The sequence below is a fragment of the Halyomorpha halys genome, unplaced genomic scaffold (assembly GCF_000696795.3).
Source record: "Halyomorpha halys isolate HHAL.00 unplaced genomic scaffold, Hhal_1.1 Scaffold801.1, whole genome shotgun sequence".
Classification (NCBI taxonomy): Eukaryota; Metazoa; Arthropoda; class Insecta; order Hemiptera; family Pentatomidae; genus Halyomorpha; species Halyomorpha halys.
In genome coordinates, this window is record NW_027107017.1 from 395,904 (window position 1) to 422,264 (window position 26,361).

General features: G+C 30.9%; 1 protein-coding gene across 1 annotated transcript; it reads right to left on the reverse strand.

Moving 5' to 3' along the window:
- Positions 1 to 567: 567 nt before the first annotated feature.
- Positions 568 to 25,678, reverse strand: LOC106686258 (cytochrome P450 4C1). Its single transcript, XM_014429447.3, has 13 exons — positions 25,602 to 25,678; positions 13,717 to 13,878; positions 13,097 to 13,203; positions 8,402 to 8,492; positions 6,600 to 6,785; positions 6,358 to 6,427; positions 4,141 to 4,267; positions 3,810 to 3,876; positions 3,619 to 3,734; positions 2,747 to 2,815; positions 2,181 to 2,349; positions 1,305 to 1,475; positions 568 to 788 (listed from the first exon to the last, which is right to left on the reverse strand). Exons 2-13 carry the CDS (start codon positions 13,871 to 13,873, stop codon positions 637 to 639), a joined length of 1,482 nt encoding a protein of 493 aa, XP_014284933.1. The 5' UTR covers positions 13,874 to 13,878; positions 25,602 to 25,678; the 3' UTR covers positions 568 to 636.
- Positions 25,679 to 26,361: the final 683 nt, after the last annotated feature.

Consider the following 26,361-nt stretch of genomic DNA (forward strand, 5'->3'; position numbering starts at 1 on the left):
TTTATAAACCCCCAAATAAAAAAGTACTTCAAGATGAAATTTCAAAACTTTTAAAACCAGGAAACACATTAGTTTTAGGTGGTATGAACAACAAAACATTTTCTGGGGATGGCGCAAATCAAATTCTAGCGCAAATGATTTGCTTGACATTTGACCAATGCACCACAAATTTATACACTTAATGAACTAACTTTTTTTTATGACCAGGGTGTAAAACAGCCATTTTCGGTATTGTATTAACAAAAAATTGTAGTCTTCCTCTTTCATTTCTTGTGTTATAGTTCTGGGCGTTAATTTCCCGGAACGGGGAAGCCGAACTCCCATTCATTAACATGCCTTGTAAAAATGCTGAGTGCCATTTTGGCTGACTCTTGTTAAAAACTGATATTTTTGTCAATTAATAGCTGGTCCTGTTAAGTCAAAATAAAAAAGGCTTAGATGAAGATTCTTCCTAATCTCAGTTTATTTGTTGACAACATAAACAAGAATTATTAATTTTTAGGAAATGATTTTTTTTTCTCTCTTTTATTGAACTATGATGTAATAGATAAGAGGTAAATAATTAGATTTTTTTAAACAATTTTAATTTTTATTTATACAAAACTTACTTACTAGGTATGAATAAAATATTAAACATTAATTTCGTGATATTAAGCGGATGTTTGGCCCATTCTTACTACGAAGGATCATTTCAGGACTCACTGTCACATTTTCGTCAGATTCTATCTTGTAATTTAGTACCAAATTAGATACAATGACCTTCATATCCAGCATAGCGAATTTCTGACCTGAAAACAAAAAGAAATAACCAAGTCAAATTATTATGAAAATCACGAACTATGGAAGATTTTTCCTACCAGGATTCTAAACCTTCAGTTGATAAGTGATTGGACTCTGAAAACTTAATTTTTTTTTTAAATTTAAGATTACATTGTTTATAGTACCCATCCCTGAGGGGGCTAAAAGCTCTAATTGAATATGAACTCTAATTATAGTTTATATCTTGCTGTGTAGGTCCACAGGTTCACCCGTGTGAATTTTGGTTATACCTTTCTCTTTCACGGACAGGATAAGCAAAATGTGAGAAGTAGATTACAATAAGCTATCGTGCACAAACTTTTCTACTTTTAAACTACTGCAATACTAGTAATAGTCGTCTCCAGTTTGTATACTTGTATTTATGGACTAATCTTATTATGTTAATTATTATGGCTACAAAGTGAAATATACGGTCTCACATGTCTATTTTCACCTTTTATATAAATATTGATTCAATTTGAGTAATTAAAAAAATGAACTCTCACCTATACAGTTCCTAGGCCCAGCCGAGAATGGTATGTACGCATAAGGATGCTTCTGTGGTTCGAAATACCTATCGGGATCGAACTTTTCTGGGTCTTTGAAAAGATCTTCCCTCCTCTGTAGTGCCAAGATGATGATGTCAAGATGAGCTCCTTTCGGTATTGTATATCCGCCTGGAATATATATATATATAATCAGTATCCAATGTATAAAAATTAAATTCTAATAAATGATATAAATTATAATGTAAGTTAATATGAGTATTGGCAATAAATATTGGTAATAATAATACGGTTTAATCATATATAAATGTGGTATACCTACAATATATTAAATAAATAATAAGTAGGAATGATATTTACAAAAAATTAGGAACATTGTCAACAAATAATTAACTGAAAGAGATAACATAAAGAATAAAAATAAATTCATAAATATTAATGAAATTAATTATATAAAGTAGCTAGAGCTTTGCATGAAAAAACAGATTCTGACCACAAACCAGTATTGAGTCTCGAAAATATCAACAAATAATTCACGAATCCCAAAAAAGACAATACCCGATGTCATGAACAGAATGATATAATCTAAAAGTATGTTATTTTTTTGCAATTCATGTCAGGAATCTAAGAAAAAAAAATTTTTTTCCCTCTGTCTTCGTGGGGTTAGGGGCAGTAATCTCCACTTCTCTCTACGTACGCCATGGTATATCCGCTATACCGGGTTAATAATGGAAGGGATTCAACCACTAAGCCGATAAAGTCATTATTAATAAACATTATTTTAATGTTGGAAAAGTACAATATCTTATTGATTGTCGGCAAAAGTAAATAATTATATATAGTGAAATACATTTCTATTATTTAAAAATAACTCACTTGAAGGAAGGACGACATCTTGGGTAGCCATCCTTGCTACGATTGGGACTGATGGATAAAGCCTTATTGTTTCTTTTAGAACTCGCTCCAAGTATGTCATTTTCTGGTAGTCTTCCATTGTAGGCTCCTGTCCGACTAAAATACCTGACACCTCACGGTATAATTCTTCCTGTAAAAAAAAAAAACCAAGAATGTCATATTGAAATCAATAACGCCTAATTATATTAAAGGGTTTTGTCTGGGCTAGTCCTTGGTAGTGAGGACTGAGGGCCGTACTGAGCCTAGCGCTATGAGTGGAAACAATTAAAATTGTTAAAACTAGAGTTAGTTCTCTCTTATATTCGCGAAAGAAACAGCGAAATAAAGTGAACTGGTACAATTCACGGACTACGTTAGTAAGATGATGGAGAGGGTGAACCTAAAAAATGTTCAAGATTGGAGGGTACATCACATTGGGTTCTGATCTTACACAATAGTTGAAAATTCAGTTACTTTGAAATGATTGTATGATTAATCAATTAATCAATCAATTATAACTAATAACTTATCTGAATTTATTCACGTACCTGAACATTCTGGTGTATCCCAAGAAGCCAGACTGCAAAAGTCAAAGCCATTGTTGTTGTGTCGTGACCCTAATTATAGACAGTAAAATAATAATTTTAGAAATAACAAATAAAACAAAAAAGTAAAACTATGCATAACATGGAAATAGGTTTTGACAATTGGAATTGAAGACATCCAGAATTACTTATTTTCTCACAAATGGGCAACTTAAACTGGTGAGCCTTACTGGAAGGTAGTTTGTTGAATAAGGGATTAATAATTTGGAAAATCAAAAAATGGCCAACTAACCAATCATAAGATTAATAAACAAAAATTATAAGATTAATTTTATTGTTAATATTAAATTATCGGAGAGGAGTAAATGAGTTAGTAAGGCATTGTGTTATTATAGTATAGGTGCTTGTTTCCAAGGTCGTCCGTAGCGGAGTTAAAGCACCAACTATGACTGGTTCAAATTTGGTCTTGGGAGTCGACTTTTATTTCTGTCACTCATACGAAATGAAAACTCGACAACCTTTGGAGAGGACGAAATTTTGACTTCACTTTTTTGCTATCGTTCTGCCATCTAAATAGCCCTAATACAGAATTTCAAGACATCTGATCCAAAGCGGATCACTGGATGTGTCATTCAATGTAATGCAAAAATTTAATTTTTTCGGGACGTATAACTGTAAATATGACTATAATGTAAAATAAATAAATACTTTATGACATACATGACTTTAATTTTGACGAAAATATAGCAGATACATAGTATGGTATTGATTTAAAACAAGCATATATGATTTTAAATAAATAAATAATACAACAAACTCAATTAAGTCATTAATTTATAGTGGAGGAAATAATAAGATATTATTTTTAAAAATACCTCGAACATAAAGGTCATCACTTCATCCTTGATGTCTTGCTCTGTTTGAAATGCAGGGACGTTATCACGCCTCATTTTAATTAGGAATTCCAAGAAAGCAGTTTTTTTCTTTACTCCTGAAAAAAACACAACATTATATTCTTCAAAAAGACGCATCAATTCATAAATAAGTAAAATATTTTTCAACTGACCAAATGTTTCTTCATGTGTTGTCGAATCGGTTGAAGAATTTTTTTCATTTTCTTTTCTCCTTATCACCTGCAAAAGAATTATTGTTGAAATTTCTTACTTTTTTACAATTACGTTGCGTACCAAGTACAGGTAGTTTATAGTTTCTCGAATACGTTTTTGCTCCATGTTTTGGCTGCAACCAATCACTACAGAACTACATATTAAACTGACAACTGAGAAAATTATCACCGTTAGTGAATTTCGGCGATCAATTTACTAATAAAAATACGATTTCGGTCATGAAATTTCAACATCACTTATATTAATGCTAATATGATATATATATATTACCTCTAATGGCAGAGAGAAGAGAATATCGAGGAGTTTGTTTTCCCTCATTCGGCGCCCTGAGAGTGTGTAAAGTGGTTCCATCCCAAGTAAAGGATTACATACTTTTTCCATCAACGTTGTTGTCATTCTAGGAAAAAGAATTACTAATTTAAAGTTATTTATTTTTTCAGTAAAAACAGATTCCTTACATTCAACTGATGGAAAATATATAAAATATTTTTCATTGTCAAAATTTTCCTTATTCAAAAGTTTCCCTTAACTGTTTTATCTAATTAATCCACATTATCATATGGAATATTAATTAAAAATTAATGAAGTTTTTAAAAAATAGGGTGAGTTTGACTTATAATTGATGACCTGGGCAGAATAGCCTACAAAACATTTTGATGTGAGGTGAGAATTTATATTTGAAGATTGTCCTTGATTATGGCCGAATTGTCCGAAACGTTTGGACTATTGATATAATAAAAAGTATTGAGACTAAACAAGGATACAATTTGATTGATTTATAATGTTAAAAGTTTTAATCATCTATACTGTCGCAAATCTTATGGAAAAAATAAGTTAGGGGAAAAAATAGTTAGAGATTGTTATTAGTATATATAATGTAAATTTTTGTTAGACACAGATTTGTTTAGTAGTCATAAAAAAATATCCATTTAGTCTCAACACTTCTTTATTATTTTAAAATAAAGAATTATTATTTGTTATTTTAAAATAATACAGAAGTGTTGAGTGTAAAGTAATAAAGTATAAAATAATAAAGAAGTGTTGTGACCAAAGAGATATTATTTTTGGACATACTAGAAGATTGCTGATTGACCGTGTGTATCAATAAATGGAATTTGGTCCGGGTGCCGTCAAATTAAACTCAAATAGTAAATTGGTGTATTTCATTGTATACCCTTGTTATTATCCACTTATTTTTTTTTTTTTTGTACTTATGTTAAGTATTTGTATCTTTTTTAGCCCTGACGAAGCCCTGCAAACGTGGGGCGAAACGGTTCAAATAAAAATGGTACACCAATTTACTATTTTAGTTTAATCTGACTGCACCCGGACCAAATTCCATTTATAGGTATTATCTTTATAATTATTAGTATAGTTTCATAAAAAAATTATTTTCACAGTCAATTTCATTTATTAAAAAAACTTATTTTTTTTAATCTACGGTGAAGTATCTTTATTCTGCATTACCCTAGATTCCCTTTCCATACTTTATATGATATTATAGCCCACTCAAACAATGTTCAGCTTTACGTTATAACATGGGAGTTATGCGTCCTAGCGTCAAGGCGATCCAAATATAAAATACAAAATCAAAGGTGATCAAATTTGCCCAATATTGTTCCTATTAACTTTATCTGGCATAATTTCCATGATTTTCAAGCTGATCCGCAACATAAAAAATAAATAAAAATGTACCTCAATTATTTTTTTAATTTCATGATGACGGATTTTTGCCATTAATTCAAGCTTTTAGTCCCCCGAAAAATTCATAAAAGAGAAAGTAGTATTTAATTAAATTTCCTTAATGAAAATTTAATATAATAACCGTTTAAATGTTAGCACAATTTTAACATTAGTTTTAAATTTCGAGAATTTTAGATGAAGAGAAGATGGTCCGGGGTCACACTTTTTCAACATGCGATGGAAAAATGTTTGTAGTGCTTAAAATTGGGAATTTACTTAGGATCACTGCAAATTTGTTCTTTAGGAGCCATAAAAACTTCATAGCCATTAATAGGAAACAAAAATTATAATTAAATGGTTAAGATTAAGTTTGTTTAAAAATAACGTTAGTGGTTTTTAATCTACCAGGTATAGATTATAGCCCTATTAAGTAATGAGATATCATTATTTAATAGGGTGGTCAATATGTATATATTTTTTAGCACATTACGGGGTAGCTCAGTGAATAAGGCGCTGATCTATTAACAGTAGAGATTAGCGTTCTAATCTATGTTAGATAATTATTTATTCTATTACTGAAGCTCTGAATCAACCCGTTGCCCACTAGCCTCTAAAAATGTGAGTACCAATAACTGGGGAAAATCTGGCGTTTAGCTATTGTTAAAAAACACAGTTAACTTATGAATACTGAACCTCTGGACCTTTCAAGGATCGTAATGATTTACATTATTATTATAATTATTATGAAACAAGTGAATCTATAGACAACTTTCTTCTAATTTGTAATTATTTCTGGTGTCTTACTTCACAACAGACGTAGGGTACTCTCCTATTGGGTTGGTTTGAGCCTTTATCTCAGTTCCCATGGCAGTTTCTGGAAAATGAGGAACAAGTTAAAAGCAATTAAGAAAACAGATCATAAAATGCTGTAAATTATTATATAATGGTTTATTATTTAAATGAATTATTTATTGTATCAGTATATAACAAACAATAAAATGTCTTTCTGAATCATACATTGTATTAGTTTATTATTTAGAAATTACCCGCAACAGCATCGAGAGCACAGTGCGACATGAAATCTGTCAATGGAAAGTATCCCTGAGAGACCTTGTCTTTTAGGATCTTAACCAGGGTATTAGCACATTTGTTGAACGTTGGCACGAATTCGTCTAGGATTTTGAAGTGGAAGGTTGGTGTGATGGCCTTTCTCCTTCTTTGCCACAGTTCACCTTCAAAAAAATAGCAGTTTAAAGTGGACTTAAAGACTTAATTTTAATATAAAATACAATGTTGCACCAACATAAAAATTAGGAGCAATAGCTTAGGGCTAAGTTAGCTTGATTGATAATGTCTGGAAGATAAGGAGGAAAATAGGAAGAGAGGGGATGACCACGATAAGCCTCATAGTGGGAATGAATCAGCTAATAACATTTATCGATATCCATTGAGAAGAGGACGGGTTGGTGAATAGTTAGGTGAGGAATTGTGTCCAATAAGGCACCTAGTTATGAGAATGAGAAGGAAAGGTTTGTAACCCCATGGGAATTGGCTCAAGTATATGTTATATCAAATTGCTAGGCAATTGTCCGGTAGAATGACTCTCTTGAAGAGTTTCCGGTAGAGTGACAGTTTAGGTTCAATGGTCAATTTTGTTGGGAGGTCCTTACAGCAATGAAAAAATAGATACATTTGGGATACTGCATGTCTTTTAAAGCAAACAAAAGGGAGTACATCTGCTAGTTAGGTCGGACATATGTACGCAAGTGTTATTTAGCACAGCATCAAGAAATAACGATATAATTTAAACTTATAATAGTTGAAAATTGTTTATAATGAAAACATTTATTTCACTCGTGCCTAAGGATTCGTATTTTGTTTGTATTATGGTTTTAAAAGTTGATAATGAAAATTGTATGCTGAATAGCGATTGTCGCTACAGCCTGCGACGGCTTGAGCTCATGCCTGGACCGCTACAGCTTCAAGCGTCACCGAAAAATGTTTGAGGGCAAATACAGATAATTAATGAATAGGAGGGATTCTTTCCATTTTCCTGTAGCCATCTTTGAGTTAATTATTTTATATTTATTGATATAAATATAGGAATATTCATTTTTAAAATACGCCAGAGTTGAAAATAGATACAAACCAGAGCTGTAATTCTCGCTCCAACTTCTTTCCTACTCATTTTTTATAACTTACAAAACTCTAATATATCTTGAAAATTCGGCAAAGGATTGTTTTAGCCAGCCGGAATAGCCCCTTTCTATTCCTACTAAGCTAAAGGCAACATATGTCAACATCGATGACACCGCCTTCAGCGGACCCGGCAGCCTATCTTATAATCCCACACTGGCAAAACAAGGTGTATTATTTCGCCTGCATATATACATTCATTTCTTTCTTTTGTCTATATTTAATTTGTTGTTCTTAATTTTTTCTAGGAGGTCAGAAAAAAAAAATAAAAAAAAATTGTTTTATCCAACTGGCTGTGGGTTGAAAGAATTTGTAATGACCGGCATAATCAATCTTAAAAATGACTGTTGCTAAGAATTAATGAGAAAAACGATTCATTGGACACAAGTTTCATAGGAAAAACAATGTAAATGTTTAATAATTGAAATTTTAAGATTCAGTTTGAAATCACTTTCAAACGTTATTAAAGAAATTAATTGAACTAGGAATCATCAATTCTTTTAATGGAATAAGGTTCAGGATATATGAGACACTGAAAAATTATGAAGACTCTATAGTTAGATTATATATAATAAAAGAAGATATCTCAAAACAAAACTAGAAAGCCAATATCATTTTTATTTCAGACACATTCAAAGGTTTTTTTTCAAACCTGTACTGACGAGAAGTCCTGTTCCCAGCCAAGAATCCAATGTATAGTAAGCCTCCGATTTAGTGATTAATGTTTGACTTGACAGCAGCATCTGGAAAAGTACAATCAGGAATTACATCACTGAGAACAAGTAATATTCATTCCTGACTTTCAATTGCTGTAAAACTGTTCCAAAAGGAGATAGTTAAAAAGGTGATATTTAGAAATACTAGGAGTATTTGAATAAAGGCGAAATTTCACTGGGGCATAGCTGAACGATATGAAAAATAGTTACATTTCCTAGTTAAAATTATAGGTGCGCGACCATGAGCCATAAATTCTATATTGTCACTCAAGCCTTACATATACATAGCTATAATTCATCAAATAAAAGCGCAGTCGATAGGCTTTAAAATAAAATATATAACATCTCTAGCACGATGGATAGTAAATCTACAAAACTTTTTGGGATCCAAAACATGGTGAAATTAGGCTATTTCTTGCATTTTGCAAAAATCAAAAACTTATTATTGTACTCGTAACAAATAAATTATAAACATAAAATATGAAAATATGATACAGTGGAGTCTGGTGATTTAATATCAATTATTGTAATATAAAGACTTTGTAAGATTGTAAAATAAAACCTGTTAAATAAAATTGCACCTTCCCTTGGCATTTTTATATTTCACTGAACCGGACTTAAACATTCATGTGTTAGGGACTATGTATCTAAGAGGCAAAAGTTTAACTGAAAATAAGGTTCTTCTCGTTCTCGTTATTTGATGAATTATATCGCCTTATTATAGCATCGCCTTATTATTTACTCATGATCCTATCATTGCTACATAGTGAAATTTGGCATAAATATCACCATTATAAGCAGGAATGATATATATTGAGAAAAAAATAAAATGGTTCTTTGGGATTTTCAATTGTTTGTTTTAAAGTTATCATGTTAAATATCAAATAAAGAAGATGGCCACGGGACCTTCTAATTTAAATTAATGCTTGAAGTACCACCAATAGGTGGTTCCTTCCCTAGATTTTCAAGTGTATTTATTATTTGTACAGGTTTAAATCACATTAAGTAAATGAATAAAAAAAAGTATCAAATAAAAGCACATTCAACAAGCTTTATAGCTTATTATTTATGTAATCGTTATATAATACAGAGATTATCTATATAATCCCTCAAGCAATGGTAATAAATCGTTTTTATCTTTCAAAAGATGGTTCAATTCAATAATATAAATAACTAGCTAGAGAGCAACACTTCGCTATTGCTATATTAGAGGATGTATAAAGATTTAATGAACACAATTGATAGTTCAATCTACATTATTGTACATAGTTAAATTAAATATATTCGTATACTTTATTCTAATATTTGGTGATATAAATTGAAATATCTAATATATTATATTACTATATTAAACTATGAGCCAACTTTATTATCTACCATATTCTCATGTATGTACTCCATGAAATATGAATGGTTACTAATTCAACAGAATAACAACAAACTTTGCTGTATCATCGCTAATTATGCCCTTAGAAACGCAGAAGAGATTCTTCAACTTTCCAATGATTATATTAACGTAGAAATTGGATAAAATGCAGAGGAGTTATGAACGATTGCATGAACAATAAAGAAAAAAAAATCCTGCGAATCGAGGTGAAAAATTTCTAATTTTTAATTTCTTTAAAAAATGGGATTTGTTACTTTGAGGCGAAGCTAAAAACGAATATGAAATGTTCTTTCCAAAAAAAAAAAAATCATTGACCTACTTTACCCTCAGCCTCACGCTTTATTTTGTTTATAACTTTTTTCTCCTGGAGAATCCGGGGGGGATTTCTTTATCTTTAAAACTTTCCATGGCGAAATTGGACATTCCGAAAAAATCGATTCGACCATTACCTTTTAAATATATGTACATATATAGTATTTAAAAAAATTATATAATAAAACTACTCATGTAAATAATATAAAAAACGCATCTGTAATGTGTTCTGGTTGGTGTTACTGCAACAATAAAAATAAAATCTTAAGTTATATACTTAAATAAATAAATTTTGAAGTATTTATGATTTTAATAATCAGGAATCAAAAAGTACATAAATCTTGTAAATGTTTGATATTTCTTAAAAATAAAAATTGACTAATAATTTATTTATTTTATGAATGCATCAACCCAGAGAGTGTCACAGTTTAGGTCTCATGGAATGGCACATTTGTCTTCAGAATATTGATTTTATTAATAATTAAACGCTTTAGAACGTTTAAGAAGTAATAGATTCATAAAAAAGGAAGAAAATCAAAATCATGGACATATACAATATATAAGTCCGGGATCTAATTAACATTATATATAGATAATATTATAAAGAATATAATTATAAGTAGGTATATCTAATTATTAATGATTTTTAATTATATTTATTTTTATTTAATGTTACTCAATATGCATTACTAATCTACTTAACAAACATCTTTTAAAATTAGAAACAATAATATTTGCTTAGGATAACAATTTAAACATCTGTATTTTTTTAAATTAAAAAATAACAGAAAAAAAAGAAGTAGGAGATATTTCCATGAATAAACAGAGGCTGTTTGTGTAAATTTCTATCTCTCAGCAGTAAACATCTTTCATAAGCAAAGCGATAAATTTATTTTATGAACAAAAACAATAATATTTTCTTATTATTCGAAAGACAGGCAAGGTAGGAAGGACAGGTATATGCGGGATCGGGTCTACATTATTCACCATCAATTACAGCTTAGCATATTAATATCTCGGAAACGCATTCCTCATCTGCATGGACAAGCAACCATATTCTAGTCATGTAGTTATTGTTAAGCAAACAAAATAATTGTTTTGTCGAACGATCTAGATTTTTAAATCTGACTGATAAATGAAATTACATTGTTTGAACACAGTAACTTACGAAGGAAAGTGAACAAAAAACTAATAATAAAAAACCATTTACGAAATTCCGTGTTTTATTGATTATATATGAATAATGTTTTCATAAAGAGACTGTTTTCACAACAAAAAAATAGTATTACAGGGAAAAACCGCTCAGTTCCATTTTAACTTTTTTTTTATTCAATAAAGTAGGGTTATGACATCTAAACTTTGAATAGCAGTTCCTTTAAAACACCAGTGAATTCAGTATGTTTTATCAAATTAATGAATTATAGTAAAGAAAAATTTCATTTAACTCTAATAGATGGCCCTGATTATAATTCAATTTTCTATAAAGAAAACCACAGTTCTAAAAGCGTTAAAAAATGTGTATGTAAATTCAGTAAATATATGTGTATAAAAATACCTTAGCACAAAATGAAGTAGAAATTAATTCTGCAATAATGAACAATATTTAATGCGGGATCTGAATTTTTATTTGTGAGGTTAAATTTTCAGATCTAACTCAGGTTACTTATTGAACTCAGGTTGAAGACATGATAAATTATCCAAGCAGAATTGACCATCGCAAGAATTTACCTCCTTTAACTTGATTTAAAATTTCTATTATCAGGACATTGACATTGTTAGATATCTAAGCTATTTTTTTCTTTTAATTATCAACAAAATTAAGAATAAAAGCATTTGCCAAGTATGTTCAGCGTCTGTCTCTTATTGACATAGATATTTCTACTGTATGACTATTTCTACTGTATAGATACAAAGGTACATAATTACCTATATTTCAAGGTTTGAGAAACAATTTTCTTATTTTTAGTAAATTCAATTTATGATTTCAGAATAAAATCGAGGGCACGAGTAAAGAAAAATACTTCTACGGTGAATGAAGGTAGTTGATGGAATTTGATAAAATTTATATTAAATGATGAAAACACCATCTTCAATTTCTTTTCAAATTAAGGTCAAATATGATGAGTCGTTTTCTAAATATAGGTGTATCGAAAAAAATACGATTATGCGTGAAATCTGATAAAATCGATATGGAACAATCAGATATCTATCAACCAGCTCAATCCCAGAAAATTTGAATAAAGGCAGGTGCGGAACCAAATTGGTTCCTTGGTTTCCAAAACGCACAATGCAAATTTTAGATTCTGATGAAAAATTTACTTTCATACTTCCTGTATGAATGCAATACTCCCAGTCTTCGATAGTGAGGAAGCAAACATTAAAAAACCTACTAGCCGGCCACATGCACACTCTCAACCCCCCACATTATGGCATATGTGCCTTATGCCTGAGTACATCTCTTTTATACAATCTTGTTTACAATATTTTTCAATCTTTTCCATCTTTAATAATAACAATTTAATATTTAACAATAACGAATTACGTTAATATATCGAACTAGTCCCATTTATAATTGCATAAAAATTTGGTCTCTGATCATAGAATACCATTGACTGTCACGACGCAGACGTGTTGAAAAATATCTCACAATCGTTGGGCTTTTTCAATATTTGTCGTAATTATACCATAGTTCTTGAAGACTTTTCGAAAGTAAAACCCTGCATTAATATTTACTTTTTAGCAAAAATCTACAGGAAATAAAGCAATCAACTAGTCAAACAACAGCTCAACTTAAGCAAAGAAATCCATATGACCAACATATTGATAACAAATTTGACTTTCAAAAACGTCTAGTGAAAAAAATGTTAAAATATATAAATGATAGGTGTAATATTAAAATTATTTATATATATATTTTTTATAATGTGCTTACTTGAATGTCATCCGGTTCTGTAATGAATATATGTAGTTGTGGACCGAGCCAAAATCGGAAAGTCCTTCCGTAATTCTTCATACAATGTTTCCAATCATCAAGGGCTTCTGAAAGTAGCAATATAAATCCACATGAAATTATACATCTGAAACATTTACTATATACATATTTATACATTCAAGTTAAAACATTATTTTGGAAAGGACGAGAGGGAATTGGAAGGGATTCAGGGTTGTAACTTATCTTGATCCATATCTAGTCTTACAAATTATGATATAATGTCAAGTTATCCTAAATCCCCAAAGTACTTATTTAATAAGTTTCTTAAATATTTTGGACAAATTTGACATCATGGTGTACATCAATAGTAGTTTCGTATTTATTATTATTTTTTTCAAAAGATATCAATAGAAGTGGCTGTATACGCTATGCAGTAACGAGGATTTTAGATTATGTATGAATCAATAGAAGTCCAAAAATTATATATATCAGTTGTGCTTTTTGGAAGCATTTGTAGTCCACGATGAAAATAGACAGGAACTCATAAAATTAATGTAGATAAGATCTTATAAAGTAAATACTAATATTTCTGATGACAATGTTTTAGTATGAAGACTAACTGATTCCAAAAATGTTGAAGTTGAAGATATTTCCAACTAATGGGTAAGGTCTTGGTCCAGGGATCTTGCTACCCATCTCTCTCAATCTCTTGTCCGGGGTCAGTAGCCACCAGATCAAGAAGGCACCCAATGCCAGCGTTATCAGAAACACTTCCATTCTTTCTGCAAAAAGAGTAATATATTAGATTAAAAAAAAATTGGAATTTCTGCAATAACAAGTAAATATTGATTTCTTTAAGTAATCTAGTGGGAAATGAATGTGTTTGTACCGTTTAAAACTGAATTTTCTAATAGCTGTAATAATAATCCTGGTAGAGATTAATTGCAGATAGAATGTTATGTAAGATGAAGGGAAAGGAGTATTGTAAATGGCTCAATAATTGCTCATTCATGATTAATAGAAATTAAAATGGTTTTCTTTTTTTAGTCATTTCTTAGTTGTATTTTATATTTGTTTTGATATCTTAACAAGATCTGAAATAAATTATTCATCCAAAGAAGATTTTTACATCTTAGTTCCAATGCCGATTATAAGCCGTTATATTATTTATTTATTAGATGAAAGTGAATAATAGGTGAAAGTGGAAATTATTTATTTTTTCAAAACAGTTGATAACTATGTGTAAGACAAAGAGTACCAGTTTTGTTTGATCAAAAGTTAATTTTAATTCATGAAGCTGAATGCAATATAGTCGTCCTATGATGACGATAGGTGAATACATCTCTGGTGGATCACGACATTTAAAATTATAAGAAAATACATTAACAGCAGCAGATTACAATATATAAAAATTATTATATTAATATTCATATTATTTGTCATATAGATTACATATTACTCAATTCTTTCCTATACCCAATAAGAATGCCTTACATTTACTTTTCTAAATTGAAACTTTTTAGCAAAGAGGTAGAAAGTATCCTATCTCCACTCTCACTTTTGAATAGCAAATGTATCACGCCATGCTAAAAGGTGTTTTATCAGCTCACCAAAATGTACTTCGTTGGATTCTTTACTTTTAAAGTAGCATGGTTATGTTTAACTACATATATACACTGCTTCTATTCACTAATTAAAAGCTACATTTAGTCGTATCTTTCTTCATTTTATAGACATCTACAGAGAAAAAAAATGTATACTTGAAACTAATCTGTCTTCTTAATTTTCCCAACTTTGATTTATTCGAAGTCCATTTGTTAATAATGTAACTAAGCCAGTAAATTTTAGATTAAAACTTAAAAACTGTAATATACATTCAAGTTCAGAAAACTCTCCCGTTATTTTCCTCTTATAGATTACTAACAAATAATTCCGATTTGTAAATATGTATTTATACAAACGTATGTCAAGTGCACATGGGTCCGTACAGCTTCCTCACTATTTCTATCTTTTTATTTTATTTTTTTATCAAAATTGTTTTATTCTATAAATTGGTCTCTTTTTTAGACTTCTATTGGTAGTAAGTAATTAACAATATTCTTTGGTTAGTGACTTGTCGTTTAAGAATAATCTAGGGAACGATTCATGTTGAAATATAGGTTTATATAAAAAAAAAAATAGTTTTTCACATGGCTAAGCGAAAAAATTTAACACGATAAAACTTATACAAGACCAATTTTTGTCTAGATTTGAGTTCAATCGAACGAGGTCTTTTGTTAACGAAAATACGTTTGCGCGTGTGTGAGCAAAAATAGTGCAAAAAATTTACACTTCTTTCTAAGCTGTGCCTATAATCTTTTAACGTTAGGCCAATATGGACGAACCAGTTTTGAAATGTGGGTGTGGCGATGATAATACCTTTACACATGCGTAAGCGAAAATAATCCCCAGAATGTGATAAAATATATTTGGAACCAAGTAAATTTCAACTCCCGCAATCCATCAAAATTACGATAAACGGAAATTAAATAACTTAATAATTAAATCAGTGAAGACTAAAATGACTTTATTCTAACATATTTACAAGAACTACACGTTACTGTTACTGTTACTTAGTCTCTATCTTCTAACTTAGCTATCTAGTCTAGGAAATATATATGAACACTTGAGAAGAGAGGGTAGGAAGAATAGTGAAATAGGAGAAGGGATTTGGACCAATCAGATAATTTAGGAAATTAGGCGGAGCCTAGAGAGCCTATGAAATTAGAAGTAAATATCTGGGAGGGGGAAAAAGGCGGGAATAGAAACAGGGTGGCCTGCCTTCCAAGAAATTGGAAGGAAGGTACTATGACCTAAGGACTAGTGAGAGCTGACTTACGTGTGTTAAACATAAAATAGTTAGACTGATGCAAGTCCATTGTGAGATGACAGCTTGTACCTGCCTATGTGCCAGGCCCTTACTTTCTACATTGATATAGAATACTAAGGAAAGGTCACTTCCTCTATGGTCAGTGTCTGTCGAAATGTGCCAGATGTCTATAGTTTATACTATATAGTTTATAATGATAGTCGGTTAATAATAATAGCTGTTAAATACTATAGCGTTCGTTAACTCGGACAAACAGTTCCGACGATAACAGAACAAATAATTTCCAACAGAATGACAGACAGAGGCCGAACCATCCTTGTTCCTTGATGTCTATAACGAAAAATTTTAATGATAATTTTGGTTACTAACATTTTTTTTCCATTCTCGGCATGAGTACAAAGCCTTTGATATTCTGTTTACATTGCCTATAAATTGCGTCAAATATTATTCCTTGAATTTATGCATTGCATATATTGGTAATATATCTTGCATAATATGTATGCAAATATGTTAATAATCAATTATTAAAATACAAATATTATAATTACAGACGTCAGAGATAAATAAGGTAGAACCCCAAGGCGACAGAGCTACCATTCTCACCTCTTGAATACCTATAAGTTGATGAGCCTATATTGAATATCAAATAATAGAAGCTAGTGCACTTAACTACAGGACGGATTTAAAAGGAGGTTATTAGGGATCTTGACCTGAATCCTTGATGATAAGAACGGTCGGAGGCTAAAGTTAATATTAGAATTAAGAAAATAGTTGACAATTTAGAAGTTGATGTAGTGTTTCCATTATAAAATCCTTAAATGATTAGAATGTGAATCACAATTCTATTACATTATGAAATGAAGTATTAAATCATTATTTTCCTCCCACTAACTTGAGAGAAATAAAATATTATGTGGTTAGAACAAATTTGTTCAAATTGATTATTGGTGAACAACCTCTTGTAGAACTTAACTGAATTTTGTTTTCTTGACACAGGACTTTTATTATTAAGGTGGCCGATGGAGTTGAATGACAGCATTCTTGTGTTAAAAGTGGTGCCTCTTCAAATAAGGCCTGGTGATTTAACTTTATTTTGTAGCTGACTCATGGAATAAATTTCAATTCCCTCCGGAGAGAAAAGGCCAGTGACCTTTAAGAGAAGCTTTACTAACTTTGCAAAAAAGGAGAAAAGCTGGTGAAGATTGCGCACATTTGCATAGCGCACTTAAACGTTATGTATGTTTATTTCTATTAGGATTGCACTTTTATCATTTCTATATATAATAGGTCAATTGGAAACTAAATTTCGAACAATGAATCCGAAGAAATAATTTTTACCTTTTTATTTTGCAAAAGTATGGGAGAAATATAACATTTTAATAAAATTCACATTGTGAAGGGCATTCTTTCAATGCTAAATTGTAATAGCATTTATTAGTTGTTATCCTGCTAACTTAATTAGACATGAGTTAGTCAGGTACAGATAGATAGAAACAAAATATATTCTTTATTCACAAAACAGTCATTTATACTTCTCCAATAATATTTTGTATTATATTCAATTAACAATGTTTTGGTAATGTAAAACAGGTGAATTAAATGGGACAGCTGATGATTTTAATAATTAAGTTATTTAATTATGCTAATAAATGATTACCTAGTAGCAAATTGACCCACAACACACAAATTGAGCATCCTTCACCCACTGATTTATCTACACCTTTGACAGATGTTACATTCACGGCCAACTACTTCTACATTGGTCGGCGGCCATGGCTTGCGTAGTGTGAGGGATTAGGGCAATTTGGCGCATGCAGGCGGCAGTTGCAATTACATCTCTTAGAATAATTTAGTAGTTACTTTATGAAAAGAAGGTTCAGGTGAAATAAGTTTTTGAAATTAATTGATTGTTTCACGTAACATAACATAATCTCTTCCCTGCAAGTAAAGTATAAATAACTAAAAGTTTTAAAGGAGCCTTGGGAGTGTAAAAACTCAGAATACGCTGGTAATCCTCCATGATTCTTTTAGTTAATAAATCACATCTAATGACGATTAACTTTCAGATAAGAATAATGATAGATTTCATTTAAAATTATTGACAGGAAATCTGGGTTGACTCCCCATATATCGTAAAAAGAAATATTGTTACGAATACTCAAAGAATCCTCGGATATAGAACTAATTCACGATAACGATATGAACCCTGGAAACGGATGTACAAAATCGGAATGTGGTATATACGAACTTACATAGAGCAGGAGCTCTTACGGAGCTTGCTGGCATAGCACAGAAGTGCTACCTAGATATCTCTTGGCTATACAAGAGATGAAATGGACTGAAAAATAACACTGTACAGTAGAAGTGAGAATAGACATGAATTTGGAGCAGCATTTGTAGTCTTGCTTAGAATAAAATCCACGATCCTAGATTTCCAACTAATTAATCAAATGCTAAGCAAACAACGCATTAGGGTTCATTTCAAATGTATTAGTCTGATTCGTGAGCACGCTACTACAGAAGATAAGGATGAAGAGGAGAAAGAGATGCTCTATGAAGAACCTATCATCCTATCCCTGTTATGATATGACAATTGTTTTGGGAGACATTGGTGCGCAGTTTAGAAAGAAAAGGAAACTAAGGGCTACCATTGGAGCACATAGCTTCCATCATAGATGTAATGACTACGGACACAATAGATGTAATTGCAACCGTGAAATCCATATATGTAGAGAGCACTAAGTCTCCCGTGACTTTGGAAATGGCTATTATTTTCTAATTATGAAACTAATACAACCGGCATTGCCGGTCCGATTGGTTTTCCTGGAGCTCACTCAATCGGACTCTATAAGCTCCTATCGCAATATAAAAATATTTTTGCTAGAATTTACTAAGGAAATAGCTGTCTAATTATTATTATCCTAGCAGAAATATTTCTGTCTTAGGCTATAAGAGGGAACTCATGTTCATTATTAATACAATTTAACACATTATTTTATTTCCAAAAGTTTTACTTCTGCCAGTTAGTCTTAAGACTGCCACACTTTTTATTTTATATTTCTGCCATACTTTTTCAAAACAAAACGGTAAGAATTTTTGCAACGAGAAATATTATTAGTCACTTTTCTTTGACTGTTGAAATTGAAGTAAGTTATTCTGTTAACTGAAAGGGCCTAATAATATTTAATGTATGGCATTAAACGTTTTCATCCCATTGATAAATTAATAATATCTGTTCCTCATACTTTTAACTGATATTAGACTCCCCTCTTTTTTTTCTATATCGCCCAATCATTGCACATATTCAAACCAAACATGAAGGTCCAAGTGGCGGTTAAAAAATGGGAAAAAATAGTTTTCCTGCAATCACATACGGTCAATTAACGATCTTCCAATATCAAACCAAATGTTCAATGAAAATAATATATATGCAAACTCTTTATAATCTCGAAGCGAGGTAAAGTGTTTGGAGGACATGGCTCAAGATTCTGGCGACCTTACTCCTACTCGATATACTTATTATGTAGTCACGAGCAGTACAAGCAGCCTTGGGAGTGTCGTCCACACAGTTGATGCTTTATTTCTTCATTCTAGATTCCGCAGTATATTTAGGTCTATGACGATAATTCATTAATTAAGGGGTCTTAGCACCTTATAACAAGATTCTTATTTTTTTAAAATCATTGCATCTACTAGATTGCTGTTTCTGTACTTACCTTAATGATCGAAGCTACGAGACTCATCTTCTTATTGATTCGATATGAGTTATAAAAAGTAACTAAGAATATGTCATTGTAAAAAAAAGTGCGATGTTCGACCGGAGATGACTTCTATTTGTATCTTCAAAGAAGATTGGATAAAAGATGTTAGTATTGGAAGTGGAGGGCTTGTAGATTGCAATTATGGAGATAAAGAATGTTAGCCAAATCGGTTGCTAATGGATGGAAATAATATATTAATTAATTCGAAATGGCCGGATAATTGATTCCAGTTTACTCTTATCTCCTTTACGAAAAAACTCAATGTTACAAAAGATTTACAATTTCCAGTGTTGAGAGACATATGAAATCCCTTATCCTGAAGGCTAGGAGAGAAGAAACTCACGAAAACTGGATTCAATTTCGTCTAAAAGGCAAGAATACAATCAGTTCGGAGGAATGTTAAAACAGTCAGCTGAAAGTTGTTTATCCAACTCAAGGTCCACTCACTAATGCATCGATTGATTCTCCATGCTAATGTCAACCCAAAGCAATTCTCTTCTGTTATCATTAAGCTCAAGGGGATCCATTCTACGGAGCTAACTTCTTTGCTCTCCGCCTCAACTGGTAGGACGTCTTATATATTTTTATTTATTAATAAGATGAAAATTATGATAATAGCTAATTACTTCAAATAATATAAAAACAAATTTAAAATCTTAAAACGGAATGAATCAAATTCTTACAGTATAAAATATAGGAATATCTCGAAAAGGCGAACCAGAAGGTTCTTTGCCGAGACTTCCAAACGCTGTTTACACGCCTCCACCCACCGACCAACGTCAATTCAAACCCAAAAGATGAGCCTTACCATATATTCCCAGCCATAGACTGGGACTAGGCCACGTTTCGGACGTTTAACTATCGGTTTAGCGCTAGTTAAACTTGGAATTGACATATCCTCGTGGTGTTATTACCTCAACTAAATTTACAGGTTATATCTAATACTTGATATACACTGCGATTCCTTGTTTGTATAGCCTCCAAAATTCTTCATTGAATCAAAAACTTATGCAATATATAACTTTTGAAGACCTTAAGGTGTGATTCCTTATACAAAGTAAGAGTCCACATTTTCCATTTTAAAGGAATAAGAATTAAAAAAACCATTAAGTATTTTAAATCTAGCAAAACGGTTGTCAAATTATCTGTATAGAGTTTATCTTTATTTTTCAATATCATTGTTTGTTTTTAAAGACAACTAGTATATATTCTCACGCTAAAAAAAAAAAAAAAAAAAAAATGGTAGATCAAGGTTAAGGAAATAGGCATCATTATCTCTCTAAGAGTTTTGTTAATTATAATAGTTTACTAAAGATACCCCACACGAATCCTGTTCTTTTAGTGAGAAATGTTATGGGTTGTTACTTTAATTTTCCTCTTATAGAAATAAATTCATATGGAGAACTTTGGTTATTGCAATACGTTAGTACTTCTACCTTATGCGGCATTGGCCCACATTTTCTTTTAAATTCAAAAAACAAACAAAGCAATGAAATTGTGGAATATAATTTTAATGTTTAAAACTAAAAGAAGTGATACATTGAAAGTCCTTCTGTTTTCACGGTGCAGTAACTTTCTCAGTTGGGCCGCCTATAGCTCAGTGGTTAAGACACAGTCTTACCAATTAGATGTCTATTGGCGGTGCCGATTCGAATCCGGCCTGGGACGTTGATTTTTTTCATTGAGTGGCGGTCCCACAAAATGAAGAACTTTGACCCCCCAACCATGGTTAGGCAGTAAATAGGACTCCAATGGGAGTCTTGGCCAAAAAAAAAAAAAAAAAAAAAAAACTTTCTCAGTTCTAAGTTATTGCTTATACTTGTCTATTCGAAATATATAGTAATGGAAAGTATTGCTTTCCTTCGAAATTTCGAATTTGACTTTTCGGGGGGCTATCTTACCAAAAAGCTATTACGGTAGTTAAAGTCATTTACTAAATTATTATCAATGGGGGAATAATACTAATTATCCTGCCGCGGAATTTAAGAACTTTTTACTCCTGATTCCCAAAACAAAAAACACATATATGTAATATTTAACTGAAACTGGTATTAATCTAATGTTTGTAGTTTTTGTTAGATGTTAGATTCATCATTTTACTAACAATTTTCTTTACTAAATTAGATTTCCGTATTAACTTTCAGTTAAAATTAACTATGTTTTTAATTTTGTTTAAATAAAATAATTGTATCCAATTTAAGTCTCTATTTCTTAAAAATATTGTTCTGACAAAAAAGGGTAAACTGATGACCTGGGCAGAATAGCCTGCAAAAAAATTTAAATTATTGATGTGAGTTGTAAATTTGTATATAAAATTGTCGTTGAAGATAGCCGAATTGTCCAAAAAACGTTGGACTTTTAAAGAAACAAAGAGTGTAGTTGGGACTTAGATCGGATACGATTATTTTATTTAAACAATAATATACAGACTTAAGAAGGTGAAAACATTTAATTCTTTTACTTTTTCGTTATATTTCATGGAAAACATGCAGAAGTATGATTAAAATTGAAATTCATTCGAAAATCCATACCACGAACTTGCTTCATTGAAACATATGTGATATCGCGAACAATAATATCTTCTAGGACTTAAATGAAATCCGAACCTTCTTCCTCGTATTTTTAGGGCTACCTCTAAATTTTATATATCACGTGCTTCATTAATTTTTTGTCTAACCAGCTCAGCCCGCGTGGATACTGAATTTCACGCCAAATTGGAATATTGGATGAATTTTAGGACAACTCACTATGAGGATATTTTTACGAAAAAATCTGCTACTGTGTGCGTATCATACAACTTTCACTTACCACCCTACTTTGAATCGAAATTAATGCTCCCTCGTTTTGGAACGGATATTTTTTATATTATTCACTGTGGCAATACTTTCCAGTACTAATTATTCAAATCATTCTTTTAGTAGGAAAATTAACTAACTATAGCATAACTATAACTAGCAAGTACATTTAATAATATTGCTCATTAGAAAAGCTTAACATTTTTCTTTTGCAAAAAGAGGGCACAAATACAAAACTAAAACAGTTCATAAAAAAAAGTAAATTTATTCAATGCTAAATTATAGAATCATATTGAAAATACAAAGAATGATTTTAACGATTTAATCATCCTCTAAAGCTGAAGTGCTCATATATAGGTAAAGCTAAATTTAAAAAAAACATAATTTAATACCTATGGTGCCAAGCAAATGTTAGTAAAACTCGTGTTCATGTAATCTTTTATATATACGGTTTTCGTCATTTTTCGTTCCCTTCTAGGACTTCTTGGGTTAAATATTATATTTCTAAAACCTATAGTTTCCCAAAGCTATAGAACACGTCTTTATTACAACTCTGATTCCCGGAAATGTGTTTTAAAAGTAAAAATAATTTTTATTCTTATCTTCTTAACTTAATTGTCAAATCCTTTCAAATTTATATTTATGCATTTTTGATGACGGGTAAAAACGTGAGATGTGTTTTTTTTTTTAAACAAACAAAATTAAAGGTATGTTTGAGGAGGATTTTTAAAAAAATTCAAATTTAAGCCTTTCAGACTAATTCGATGAAGATAAAACCTATCTGATATTAAAGAGCACCAAAATTTTACGTTGATATAACGAGTTTAAATAAAATCGTTTTTTGAGAAAATCTACTCTATAATGAGTAGATCTGTTAGTCGATTTAAACAAAAATGTTGCTGTCATCACAGGCATACATCTGTCCTAATTTTGTAATTTTAGTTAAGTAACATTTTTTGTTTTTGCATTTTATAAGACTTGGTTATTTGGACACAGGAGGGGACTTCAAAAAGTGTATTTCCATCGAAAACTTAAATTCAAAATACTTCACATTACTTTATATTGGTGTGTGAAAGTAATAACTTAAAACTTTCATTAAACAAAGCAAATTATTATCATGGTCCAATCCAAGCCTCCTCAACCACAGTTAACCAATCTCCACGATCAACCTCTCTCCCTCCACCTTCCAACATCCAGCCATCTGATCCGGGGACGTCCTCTTCTCCATTTGTTATCCGGTTTATATATGCGTAAACTGAATTCAAAATAGATATCTAATCTACATAGAATAAAACTTGTTTGATAAACATAGCTATTTTTGTTTAGAAAGTAAATCATGGAATAACAATTAAAAAATAAAATTATATTAAGACGCATATGTTATACGGACTAGAATATAACATGTCGCTTTTATACGAACCTAATCCTTAATAAGAGCGTGTCATTAGAAAAATACATAACTCAACGAATTACGTAAGGTCAACCTTGAACTCGGTTCTTGGCAACGCCTTGTTTATAAATAGCAACTGTTTAAAGATAGTGAGAAACGAATCGCTTAATAAAGAAACCAGTTTTTTAAAATGAGTTTTTACTTAAATTTAAAAATGATTTTCTATACAGTCTTATACAATATTAGGCTTTTTCCAACACGAGTTTTGTTAGTCAACAAACTGTACACATGCAGAATACTGATTTTGGAAAGGAAATACCGTGGTCCGTAGGTGGTTTGATGATAGTCAAAACCCTGTTAAACTAAATATATGTTTATATTAATAAAATATAGATGTATTAATAATTTATAAGCAAACCTGTATCTAGATTTTTTTGTTTATCTGGCCATTTTTGACATACGAGAGACAGGGGGATTATCCACAGAGACCCAACTTATTCAACGCAGAGTGGGAAGGTCGAGCAGTGTGGGTTTGGGAACACTAACGATGGATGTACGTCGATTTTTCTGTGATTCTGAAGAATAAAGTCTGTGATTCCCTAATGGCTGGTAAAAATATAAATTTGATCCAAAGTAGAATACATTTTTAGAGGGCATATGATGTTAAGAAGGATATTTAACTAGAATATAGAATGTAGAAGGAATATTTAACTTTAAGTACAATAATTACAAATAGTAACCAACATTTGTATACCTGGTGCTGTTGTAGTTATACACGGATCAGAACAAGCTGCTAAAGCCAAGAATATATAAAAAACTTTTACGTTTTCAGGAGTGACTTGTATCATGAACATAGTATGCCGGTTTTTATGAATTTCTATTACTAAGTAGCAATAGACCACAGAAATGTAGAAAGGGTAGGCCAGTTTCCTCTGAAATCATATCTTCTTGAAATGAAAACAGCGACGCTGACGAAGAATGGGAATAACCACGAATCAAATATTTGAGACTAACTTTGATTAGACAAATATTACCAATTCCAAATATATTACATTACTTTAGACGACAATTTCGCCCAAGTCAGTACCTCGATGAAGGCCTGAAATTCAGGTCGAAACGTCGGCACAAATAAATAAATTTTGTTTATTTGTGTATTGTTGCTAATCGCACCCCAGACCACCTCCTCGCACCATTTATTCACACCTCATTCGATTGTCCTATTTTTACTACCAAGCATATAGCCAATCGAAAAGTTTAAGCTTGACGTTCAGAAGCAACCTTCAATTGCGCATTTTTAAAACACTGCAACTACTCACAATTGTTTATACAAATTTAGACCGCGACATAGAAATTCAAATGGGATTTGGAACCTCTGAAATTATTATGTTTTTTTTTTTTTGTACTCTACTTTATAAAATTAATATTCTATAAGTTTAGAAATACAAGAGGTGCTTAATCAGATTTAAGACTGTAAGATTAATCTTTGTCACCACAGGAATCTGTATACCAAACCCAAAAAAATATAATATTTAAAACAAATTTGTATGATTAAAAAATAAGGCTTATACTAAAAATTTCATTGTTTGGATTAAATTATTTCAGAAATGATACGTGTTATGCTATAAATATTCATTCAATACGATAAATTAGAAGTTATATTCCAAAGAGGTAATAGAAGCTTTTGACATACCAACAACAGAGACGCAGACGATGAGACTAGAGAGTTCCACCTTCCTACCACGGAGACTGGATACTGACTGGATTGTATTGCCTCAACCCTTCCCCAAATACAGCTCAGGCGGAAACAAACAGCATTCTTTCTTGTTTTATTTTTTGAAGACGGAATAATAAACAACAGATAAGGAACAGGAGTACAGTATAATTTTATTGTGATCCAATATTAGTAAATCTTCGTTTAAATACAATTTGAACAAAATACACAAATAAAAATAATAAGTAAGTCCTAATTAGATAACTAATTACAAATATGCACACACATATTCCACTAATCATTTGTTACATGACCTTGTAGAGTTATTATTCATAGAATTTCGTGTAACAATATTTTTCTGATAAAGGAAAAATAAGTTGTTTTCAATTCAACTTGATTGATTCAAAAGATTTTGTTGGTAACGATAATGATAAGATTATTGAGTATCTAATAATCGAGAGATTGTATGGTTCTGTGGCATTTAAAATAACTCTTATGAAAATCTTGCTTCGGACATTAGTAAAACGGAGAAATAATTCTCCAATCAAATTTGTCTTGGTTTCAGGTTTTCAGCATTGGGTGGGTTGGTAACTAGTTGGTCCCTTGTCCATGTTATCAAATTCCATTTTATACTTTCGCTTATACACATGCAAACGTATTTTCTTAGGTACGCCTATATTTCGAAAACAGGTTGTCCGATTTAGTCTAAATGAGGAGAAAAGCTGGGAGATTACAGTAA

Excerpts from the sequence above, each read along its gene's own strand:
- LOC106686258 (XM_014429447.3), bottom strand. The coding sequence starts at position 13,873 with ATGGAAGTGTTTCTGATAACGCTGGCATTGGGTGCCTTCTTGATCTGG. Across the intron at positions 4,268-6,357 it reads TACCCTACGTCTGTTGTGAA|AATGACAACAACGTTGATGG; the intron begins GTAAGACACCAG and ends TCTTTTTCCTAG. Across the intron at positions 789-1,304 it reads TGGGCCTAGGAACTGTATAG|GTCAGAAATTCGCTATGCTG; the intron begins GTGAGAGTTCAT and ends TTTTGTTTTCAG.